We start from the raw sequence: 11,357 nt of genomic DNA, 5'->3' as shown, positions 1-11,357 counted from the left end.
ATATAATGCAAAATATTTTTTATGGAAATTGTAAAACAGTCCAGTTTCCATTCTATCCATTTATTGTAGTACATTTCACATAATGGATGGCCATGATATCTTAATTTACAAACCTAATAAGCACATCAGCAAAGATGCATTTCCACTGTTTGCTCCATAATGAATTGTAATTCTTCTACTATTCATATATTTACATACTTCTAAGGTAACATGTGTAACTACAGTTGCTAGAGGTGTGAGAGAATATTTCAGTTTAGCTAAAAAAACTACCATTTAGCACTCAAAAATACAGTATAAGGGTATGTGGACACTGACCGGAGCCACCTGCGGCCCCGACACTGTGGAGTAACAGCAAATGAGTGACGCCATTTTTTTTCCACCTGTGGACTTTTGTCATAGAGGTTAGTCTATGGGGAAAGCCCGCATGCGGACCCGCCAGAGAAATTGACATGCTGCGGGTCTGAAAAGACGAGCCGCATGTCAGTTTCCTCGGGTGAGCCACAGTAACATCTGGATGCTGCAGGTTTGACATAACACGCAGCTTCAAACCTGCAGTGGCTCCTGACCGTGTGTACATACCCTAAGGAACATGGTAATATACTGCAAAAAGTCAGTTTTTTATGTAACCATCACAGTCTATATATATATATATATATATATATATATATATATATATTAAAGTGGTGAAGATTAACATAAATACACTTGTGCATATATTTGTATATATGCATGCACAAGTACATTTATCTTAATCTTCATAATTTTATCTGTATAAATTGATTTTTCGCTATATTTTAAATGAACAGTCTAAATCTTTTTTTTTTTTTTTTTTAAACAGAAAAAAAATATATTTCTCTTATTTGTACAACTTTAACCATTAAACCCTTCCCCCAAAGTCATATGCTTAAGAAAAAAATTCAAACTATAAATCCATGTTTCCCTTCAGTGGAATTCTACATTGTTATTTTGTATTTAGCTCATTCTCCAGTTCCATTAGCTTGCGGGAGGCTTTTACTTTATTTGAAACATCTTGACCCTGGGAAAAGAGGCGTTGGCGTTCCTTAAAAGTCAAGCTTTCTGGGGCTCCACCAGTATTTGTGAAATCACCTTCCTGGCTGGACGAAATAAAGTGTATTTAGAATAAAAGAAGAAGAAACATGTGAAAATATGGAGACCAATACACATATATGTTTACCTGTTTAACCTTTTGTCTCTTAAATCCTTGTACATTTCTGTGTTTCCAACCACAACATTTGTTGATCCAGAGTAAGAATTTGACCCTGGTAATAAAAATAGTTTTAAAGAACATTTATTTTATGCAGTTTTATTTACAAAATATGTTTTATTTTATTTATTGTATTAGGCACTTTGTTGTAGCTTCTGTTTACACTAGAAACCATGGTGCTGATGAGAAACATATTTGCAGAGTTAGTCTGCAAATATGTTTTATATATCACAGCTTAGTTTGTCATTTTTATCTCTAGCAATAATAAGGGATATCTACTGACTCAAAAAAAAAAAAAGTGAGTAGCTAACTAGAGCAAAAAAAAAACCCATTTTGCAATAATTGTATTTTTGTTTGCTGTTTTTAACAACCCAAAACATAAATGTACTACATTTTTGGGCTTTGTAAAAATAAAAGGAATAAAAAATTCTGACTTTTCATTACAAAACCATGACACATGTGAAGAAATGCTAATTCACATCAAAAAAATACAGCTGTTAAAACAAATGTATGTTTGAGTTTTCAAAAAAGTCATAAAAATATAGGTTACAATAGTAAATATTTTAAAGTCTTCCACACCGATTGCGGAGTAGTCCTAATCTAGATTTTTCACAACATGAATCCACATCAGCCAAACTGTAGACTGAGAAATGACTAACCACTTCATTATGTGATTTACTGTTGGCTAAGGAGTGGGAGCCAAAACCAGGTGAGGAACAATGAGAGGAAAGGTATAATAGAAACAAGTCACCAATTCTGCATTTATCACCCACTCCTGGTTTTGGCTCCCACTCCTGAGAAAAAATACTGACCATATACTGATAGTGGGACCGTGACTTTATCGGCCACATAGCACAACATTGCTAAAGCTCTGTTAACAAAGACTCCAAGGACAGGAGCAGGGGTGGACAAAGTAAATATTTTATTTTATAACTAATATTAAGATTTTACTTGAGTTCGGGAAAACAACCAACATAGGTTGCAAACTAATCAGTATTTTAACCATTTACTGCCACAGCCAAATTTAACTTTTTTCAAATCTGATGAGTCACTTCACATAGGAGAATTTTGGAATACTTCTTGCAAATGTTAATTAAAAGCAGTATGTTGTTAAAGGGGTGTAGGGGTTCACTTTCTTGGATAGTTGCTTAGAACACAAAGCCACAGAGTTTTAAAGTCATAAATAGAATGTTTATTTCCACTGGCTGTACAGTACCGACAAAACCAAAAACATAAAATCCCTAACCTTATCAAGGCTCTAACTAAACAATATTGACCCTGGCTACTCATACACGGCTGAGATAGTCCCAGTTCGGTCAAACAAAACAGCTACAGTCCAGAGATACCAGTGATACTTGCAGTTTGGTGCACAAAGCCTGTGCAGTCTCTTGTCAGAAAGATTATGACTTGTCTCTCCCTAACACTCCTCTCTGCTTAGCTTCCCCCCCCCCCCCAAGTGACTGCCTCAAGAGAACATTTGGGGGGGAAGTTCTAGTCATAGGTAATCAGGTGCCTCTAATCAGGACCTTTAGTGCTAGGTTTTAACCCTGTCCTACCTGGCTTTCTTACACTAGTTATCCGTGACTAAGTTATTTTTTACTATAGGCCTAAGAATGAACAGGCAAGCACTTACTAATTACCTGCCAATCGCCGATCTCTGCAAGCTCAAAGCGGTCACAGACCACTCCTGACGGTGATGCTACGGCTTCCGCTGACGTCAAGGTAGCTACTTCTCTTCTTCTTTGATCTGTTGATGGGAAGTGACTGCCGATGTAATGCTGATTGAACACCGGCTCCTGGCTGTCAATTAGCATGACGTCTTCAAAGACGCCCCAGCAATAGAGAAGCCAGGAAGAGCTGCTCTGCTCAGGCGAAGCAGCAGAATCGCTGGCGGGAGTTGTCTGTGACCGCTCTGAGCCGACGCCAGATAGGTAGTTAGAAACTGTCGTTAGCAGACCTATAGTGAAAAAAATACATTTGTCCTGTAAACCCCCTTTTATTTACCCCCCTTAGCTATAGGTATGTGCACAATGCATGTATTAAATTTCTTCTACTTCAGCCAGTTTTGACCATCAGCATAATTTTTCAAACATACTTTTAAGCCGGATTAAACATTTGTGTTCCAAGTATGGAATGCAATACACTGACCGTCCGCTTCTGTCTTCTGACCCCAATGAGACAGCCTCATAGAATTATAATAGGTTGTAGCATTCTGGTCGACAGACCAGTGTCCGTAATCAGACCGCAAAACATGGATGAGTGAATTTAGCCTTATTTTGTTAGGAAGTTAGAAGACTTTAAAAATTGCAGTTAATCTATTTATTTCGTTCAACAAAATTTACAAAATCTATTTTTTAGGGACCTCTTCACTTTTCATTCTGTTCTGAAGTGGTTGAGAGGCCTATACACTGGGGAAAATAAGTATTTGATACACTGCCGATTTTGCAAGTTTTCCCACTTACAAAGAATGGAGAAGTCAGTAATTTTAATCGTAGGTATACTTCACCTGTCAGACAGAATCTATAAAAAAAAAATCCAGAAAATCACATTGCATGATTTTTACAGAATTAATTAGCATTTTATTGCATGAAATAAGTATTTGACACAATAAAAAAAAACACTAAATATTTGGCACAGAAACCTTTGTTTGCAATTACGAAGGTCAGACGCTTCCTGTAGTTCTTGGCCAAGTTTGCACATACTGCAGTAAGGATTTTGGCCCACTCCTCCATATACAGTACAGACCAAAAGTTTGGACACACCTTCTCATTTAAATATTTTTCTGTATTTTGATGACTATGAAAATTGTACATTCACACTGAAGGCATCAAAACTATGAATTAACACATGTGGAATTATATACTTAACAAAAAAGTGTGAAACAACTGAAAATATGTCTGATATTCTAGGTTCTTCAAAGTAGCCACCTTTTGCTTTGATGACTGCTTGCACTCTCTTGGCATTCTCTTGATGAACTTCAAGAGGTAGTCTCCGGAAATGGTCTTCCAACAATCTTGAAGGAGTTCCCAGAGATGCTTAGCACTTGTTGGCCCTTTTGTCTTCACTCTGCAGTCCAGCTCACCCCCAAACCATCTCGATTAGGTTCAGGTCTGGTGACTGTGGAGGCCAGGTCATCTGGCATAGCACCCCATCACTCTCCTTCTTGGTCACATAGCCCTTACACAGCCTGGAAGTGTGTTTGGGGTCATTGTCCTGTTGAAAAATAAATGATGGTCCAACTAAACGCAAACCGGATGGAATAGCATGCCGCTGCAAGATGCTGTGGTAGCCATGCTGGTTCAGTATGCCTTCAATTTTGAATAAATACCCAACAGTGTCACCAGCAAAGCACCCCCACACCATCACACCTCCTCCTCCATGCTTCACGGTGGGAACCAGGCATGTAGAGTCCATCCGTTCACCTTTTCTTCGTCGCACAAAGACACGGTGGTTGGAACCAAAGATCTCAAATTTGGACTCATCAGACCAAAGCACAGATTTCCACTGGTCTAATGTCCATTCATTGTGTTCTTTAGCCCAAACAAGTCTCTTCTGCTTGTTGCCTGTCCTTAGCAGTGGTTTCCTAGCAGCTATTTTACTATGAAGGCCTGCTGCACAAAGTCTCCTCTTAACAGTTGTTGTAGAGATGTGTCTGCTGCTAGAACTCTGTGTGGCATTGACCTGGTCTCTAATCTGAGCTGCTGTTAACCTGTGATTTCTGAGGCTGGTGACTCGGATAAACTTATCCTCAGAAGCAGAGGTGACTCTTGGTCTTCCTTTCCTTGGGCGGTCCTCATGTGAGCAAGTTTCTTTGTTGCGCTTGGTGGTTTTTGCAACTGCACTTGGGGACACTTTCAAAGTTTGCCCAATTTTTCGGACTGGCTGACATTAATTTCTTAAAGTAATGATGGCCACTCATTTTTCTTTACTTAGAATTTGAATTATGGCAATAAAAAAGCAGCTAACAGTCTATTCAGTAGGACTATCAGCTGTGTATCCACCTGACTTCTGCACAACACAACTGATGGTCCAACCCCATTTATAAGGCAAGAAATTCCACTTATTAAACCTGACAGGGCACACCTGTGAAGTGAAAACCATTTTCGGTGACTACCTCTTGAAGCTCATCAAGAGAATGCCAAGAGTGTGCAAAGCAGTCATCAAAGCAAAAGGTGGCTACTTTGAAGAACCTAGTATATAAGACATATTTTCAGTTGTTTCACACTTTTTTGTTAAGTATATAATTCCACATGTGTTAATTCATAGTTTTGATGCCTTCAGTGTGAATGTACAATTTTCAAAGTCATGAAAATACAGAAAAATCTTCAAGTGAGAAGGTGTGTCCAAACTTTTGGTCTGTACTGTAGATCTTTTCCAGATCTTTCAGGTTTTGGGCTGTCGCTGGGCAACAGAGTTTCAGCTCCCTCCAAAGATTTTCTATTGGGTTCAGGTCTGGAGACTGGCTAGGCCACCTCCAGGACCTTGAAATGCTTCTTACGGAGTCACTCCTTAGTTGCCCTGGCTGTGGTGTTTTGGGTCATTGTCATGCTGGAAGACTCAGCCATGACCCATCTTCAATGAGTTTACTGAGGGAAGGTTGTTAGCCAAAATCTAGCGATACATGACCCATCCATCCTCCTTTCAATATGGTGCAGTCATCTTGTCCCCTTTGCAGAAAAGCACTCCCAAAGTATGAGGTTTTCTCCACCATGCTTCACGGTTGGGACGGTGCTTTTGGGGTTGTACTCATACTTCTTTCTCCAAACCCAGCGGGTGGAGTTGATACTAAAAAGTTCTCTTCTAGTTTCATCTGATCACATGACCTTCTCACATGCCTCCTCTGGATCATCCAGATGATCATTGGCAAACTTCAAACGGGCCTGGACATATGCTGACATGAGCAGGGGGATCTTATGTGTCCTGCAGGATTTTAATCTATGACGGTGTAGTGTGTTACTAATAGTAATGTTTGAGACTGTGGTCCCAACTCTCTTCAAGTCATTGACCAGGTCCTCCTGTGTAGTTCTGGACTGATTCCTGACCTTTCTCAGAATCATACTTACCCCACAAGGCGAGATCTTGCATGGAGTTCCAGACTGAACCTATGAATATGACACATAGTCAAAATATAATAATACAATAACTACTTAATAGATATTCAGGTATAATGGACATCTGGGGGTCAGCAGGTAAAATTACAGAGGACACTGATCTCAAATCAACAGCCACAGAATCAACCAATAATATATTATTCAAATTAAAAGTGCATATGGTAAAGTGCATAGTGCAATAAATATTAGCCCAAGTGAGTGTAAATGCACTAACACAATGCAGTGCAAAGTTATTATTATATCTTACCTATGTATAAATACATAATAAGATGTTTAAGGGGAAGAATGGATTGCAATGGTAGCTGTAAGTATGCATATGTAGCTCAGTATGTCATATGGATCAACAAGTGTCACCATAGTAAAATGATAATACAGTGAAATACCTGCCAGTCCCCCCAGAGTCCACAGAGATCCGACGAGTGTTTTGCCGATGGCTTTAACGAGGATATAGTGTCAGGCATAGAGGTAAGGTATATAAAGGAGGACCAACCAAGAAGAGAACAGTCATCATAATTAATTGGTAGGATACACGTGTGCAGGCATAGCGCTATGCTTTAGTAAGCCAATCCCGGTCGCATCAGGGGTCCGCATCTCCATAGAGCGCGGTCCACCGGAAGCGACGGCATCAGCGTGCGTGTCATGTTGAACCGCAAAATGCGGAAGTGACGTATATTGCACATCCGGTGTCAAATTAAGCAGCAAGAGGTGAAAGTGACGTAAGTGGTAAATCCAGTGAAACAACGCACATTGCGTGTCACGGTGGAACGCAGATCTTATTGTGCATAGGTCAGTATAGTGTATACCTGAATACAAAGTGAAAAAACTAATGTGTGCCAAAGAAAATGACACGCAATGACACGCACTTCCGTCACTTTCACCTCTTGCGGCTTAACTTGACACCGGATGTGCAATATACGTCACTTCCGCATTTTGCGGTTCAACATGACACGCACGCCGATGCCGTCGCTTCCGGTGGACTGCGCTCTATGGAGACGCGGACCCCTGATGCGACTGGGATTGGCTTACTAAAGCATAGCCCTATGCCTGCACACGTGTATCCTACCAATTAATTATGATGACTGTCCTCTTATTGGTTGGTCCTCCTTTATATACCTTACCTCTATGCCTGATACTATATCCTCGTTAAAGCCATCGGTGAAATGCGCGTCGGATCTCTGTGGACTCTGGGGGGACCGGCAGGTATTTCACTGTATTATCATTTTACTATGGTGACACTTGTTGATCCATATGACAAACTTAACTACATATGCGGACTTACAGCTACCATTGCAATCCATTCTTCCCCTTAAACATCTTACTATGTATTTATACATAGGGAAGATATAATAATAACTTTGTACTGCATTGTGTGTTAGTGTATTTACACCCACTCCTAATATTTATTGCACTATGCACTTTACTATATGCACTTTTAATTTGAATAAAATATTTTTGGTGGATTCTGTGGCTGTTGTTTGAGATCAGTGTCCTCTGTAATTTTACCTGCTGACCCCCAGATGTCCATTATACCTGGGCAGTTTTTTCTTCTTCTATGTGTAATTGTATCTTAAAATCTTTTAATTGTAATCAAATAAATTATTGTATTATTATATTTTGACTATGTGTCATATTCATAGGTTTGTGTAGTTTGGTGGACATATAGTCGTGCTTGACTGTTCATTGTTGAACTTATGGAGTCCCAGACCGAGAAAGATTGACAGTCATCTTGTGTTTCTTCCATTTTCTAATAATGGTGCCAACAGTTGTTGCCTTCTCACCAAGCTGCTTGTCTATTGTCCTGTAGCCCTTTCTCAGCCTTGTGCAGGTCTACAATTTTGTCCCTGATGTCCTTAAACAGCTCTTTGGTCTTGGCCATGGTGGAGAAGCTGGATTGTGATTGATTGAGTGTGTAGACATGTGTCTTTTATACAGGTAACGAGTTTAAACAGGTGAAATTAATACAGGTAACGAGTGCAGAGTAGGGGGGCTTCTTAAAAAAAACTAACAGGTCTGTGAGAGACAGAATTCTTGCTAGTTTGTAGATGATCATAGGCTTATTTCATAAAATAAAATGCAATTTAATTATTTAAAATCATACATTATTTTCTGGTTTTAATTTTTAGATTCTGTCTCTCACAGTTGAAGTGTACCTTCGCTAAAAATTACAGACCTCTCCATTCTTTGTAGGTGAGAAAACTTGATAAATTGGCAGTGTATCAAATACTTATTTTCTTCACCAAGAAAAAGTAAAGTAAGAAAGGCACCTCAGGATAAAATATTCAAGCTTTGTTTCATTATCAAAAATGTAAAATTTCCACATGCTGGTGATGAAAACACACTCTTATTTTCTTCACTGTATACACTACCGTTCAAAAAATTGGGGTCACCCAGACAATTTTGGATTTTCCATGAAAACTCATACTTTTATACTTATCAAATGAGTTTCAAAATGAATAGAAAATATAGTCCAGACATTGACAAGGTTAGAAATAATGACTTATTAGAAAGAATAATTTTCTCCGTCAAACTTTGCTTTCAACAAAGAATGCTCCCTTTGCAGCAATTATAGCATTGCAGACCTTTGGCATTCTAGCTGTTAATTTGCGGAGGTCATCTTGAGAAATTTCACCCCATGCTTCCTTAAGCCCCTCCCACAAGTTGGATTGGCTTGATGGGCACTTTTTGCGTACCATAGGGTCAAGCTGCTCCCACAACAGATCAATGGGGTTGAGATCTGGTGACTGCGCTGGCCACTCCATTACAGATAGAATACCAGCTGCCTGCTTCTTCCCTAAATAGTTCATGCATAATTTGGAGGTGTGCTTTGGGTCATTGTCCTGTTGTAGGATGAAATGGGCTCCAATCAAGCACTGTCCACAGGGTATGGCATGGCGTTGCAAAATGGAGTGATAGCCTTCCTTATTCAAAATTTACCTTGTACCATTTACCTTGTACAAATCTCCCACTTTACCAGCACCAAAGCAACCCCAGACCATCACATTACCTCCACCATGCTTGATAGAAACTTTTTTCCAATCTTCCTCTGTCCAATGTACGTGTTCTTTTGTCCATATTAATCTTTTCCTTTTATTAGCCAGTCTCAGATATGGCTTTTTCTTTGCCACTTTGCCCTGAAGGCCAGCATCCCGGGCCTCTTCACTGTAGACGTTGACACTGGCGTTTTGCGTGTACTATTTAATGAAGCTGCCAGTTGAAGAGCTGTGAGGCGTCGATTTCTCAAACTAGAGACTCTAATGTACTTGTCTTGTTGCTCAGTTGTGAAGCGGGGCCTCGCACTTCTCTTTCTACTCTGGTTAGAGCCTGTTTGTGCTCTCCTCTGAAGGGAGTAGTACACACCGTTGTAGGAAATCTTCAGTTTCTTGGCAATTTCTCGCATGGAATAGCCTTCATTTCTAACAAGAATAGACTGTCGAGTTTCTCATGAAAGTTCTCTTTTTTCTGGCCATTTTGAGAGTTTCATAGAACAAACAAACTAGCTCAAAGGAAGGTCAATTTTATAGCTTCTCAAATCAGCCAAACAGTTTTCAGCTGGGCTAAAATACTTGTGCAAGGGTTTTCTAAACATCCATTAGCCTTCTTACACAGTTTGCAAACACAATGTACCATTACAACACTGGAGTGGTGGTTGTTGGAAATGGGCCTCTATACACCTATGTAGATATTGCAATAAAAACAAGACGTTTGCAGCTACAGTCATGGCCAAAAGTTTTGAGAATGACACCAAAATTATATTTTCACATGATCTGCTGGCCTCTGGTTTTTATTAATGTTTGTCTGATGTTTATATCACATACAGAAATATAATTGCAATCATATTATGAGTACCAATAGGTTATATTGACAGTTAGAATGAGTTAATGCAGCAAGTCAATATTTGCAGTGTTGCCCCTTCTTCAAGACCTCTGTAATTCTCCCTGGCATGCTCTCAATCAACTTTTGGACCAAATCCTGACTGATAGCAGTCCATTCTTGCATAATCAATGCTTGCATTTTGCCAGAATTTGTTGGTTTTTGTTTGTCCACCCGTCTCTTGATGATTGACCACAAGTTCTCAATGGGATTAAGATCTGGGGAGTTTCCAGGCCATGGACCCAAAATCTCTATGTTTTGTTCCATGAACCATTTTGTTATCACCTTTGCTTTATGGCAAGGTGCTCCATCATGCTGGAAAAGGCATTTTTGGGTGCCAAACTGCTCTTGGACGGTTGGGAGAAGTTGCTCTTGGAGGACATTCTGGTACCATTCTTTATTCATGGCTGTGTTTTTAGGCAAGACTGTGAGTGAGCCGATTCCCTTGGCTGAGAAGCAACCCCACACATGAATGGTTTCAGGATGTTTTACAGTTGGCATAAGACAAGACTGGTGGTAGCGCTCACCTCTTCTTCTCCGAATAAGCGGTTTTCCAGATGTCCCAAATAATCGAAAAGGGGATTCATCAGAGAAAATGACTTTGCCCCAGTCCTCAGAAGTCCACTCCCTGTACCTTTTGCAGAATATCAGTCGGTCCCTGATGTTTTTTCTGGAGAGAAGTGGCTTCTTTGCTGCCCTCCTTGAAACCAGCCCTTGCTTAAAGAGTCTCCGCCTCACAGTGCGTGCAGAAGCACTCACACCAGCCTGCTGCCATTCCTGAGCAAGCTCGGCACTGCTGGTAGTCCGATCCCGCAGCTGAAACAGTTTTAAGATACGGTCCTGGTGCTTGCTGGTCTTTCTTGGGCGCCCTGGAGCCTTTTTGACAACAATGGAAGCTCTCTCCTTGAAGTTCTTGATGATGCGATAGATTGTTGACTGAGGTGCAATCTTTGTAGCTGCGATACTCTTCCCCGTTAGGCCATTTTTGTGCAGTGCAATGATGGCTGCACGTGTTTCTTTAGAGATAACCATGGTTAACTGAAGAGAAACAATGATACCAAGAACCAGCCTCCTTTTAAAGTGTCCAGTGATGTCATTCTTACTTAATTATGACTGATTGATCGCCAGCCCTGTCCTCAACACCCACTCCT

At 40.1% G+C, this 11,357-nt stretch overlaps 1 protein-coding gene across 25 annotated transcripts in view; it reads right to left on the bottom strand.

Annotated features, from left to right (window-relative positions):
- Positions 1-770: 770 nt before the first annotated feature.
- Positions 771-11,357, bottom strand: part of AFDN (afadin, adherens junction formation factor) — a 504,890-nt gene continuing 494,303 nt past the window's right edge. For 22 of the 25 annotated variants that reach the window (XM_073671547.1, XM_073671558.1, XM_073671563.1 and 19 more), the window contains 2 exons: positions 1,196-1,280; positions 771-1,115 (listed from right to left, as the gene is read on the bottom strand). In XM_073671547.1, coding sequence (XP_073527648.1) covers positions 962-1,115; positions 1,196-1,280 — 239 coding nt within the window. In that variant the 3' untranslated portion in view covers positions 771-961. The remainder of the gene's footprint in view (positions 1,116-1,195; positions 1,281-11,357) is intronic. The other 3 variants (XM_073671557.1, XM_073671562.1, XM_073671565.1) reach the window with 1 other exon arrangement.

This window comes from Phyllobates terribilis, unplaced genomic scaffold (genome assembly GCF_046119375.1).
Source record: "Phyllobates terribilis strain yellow unplaced genomic scaffold, ASM4611937v1 Scaffold_3__8_contigs__length_932513732, whole genome shotgun sequence".
Lineage (NCBI taxonomy): Eukaryota > Metazoa > Chordata > Amphibia > Anura > Dendrobatidae > Phyllobates > Phyllobates terribilis.
The sequence above is the reverse complement of the archived record's forward strand: the minus strand, read 5'-3'. Positions and strand labels throughout refer to the sequence as shown.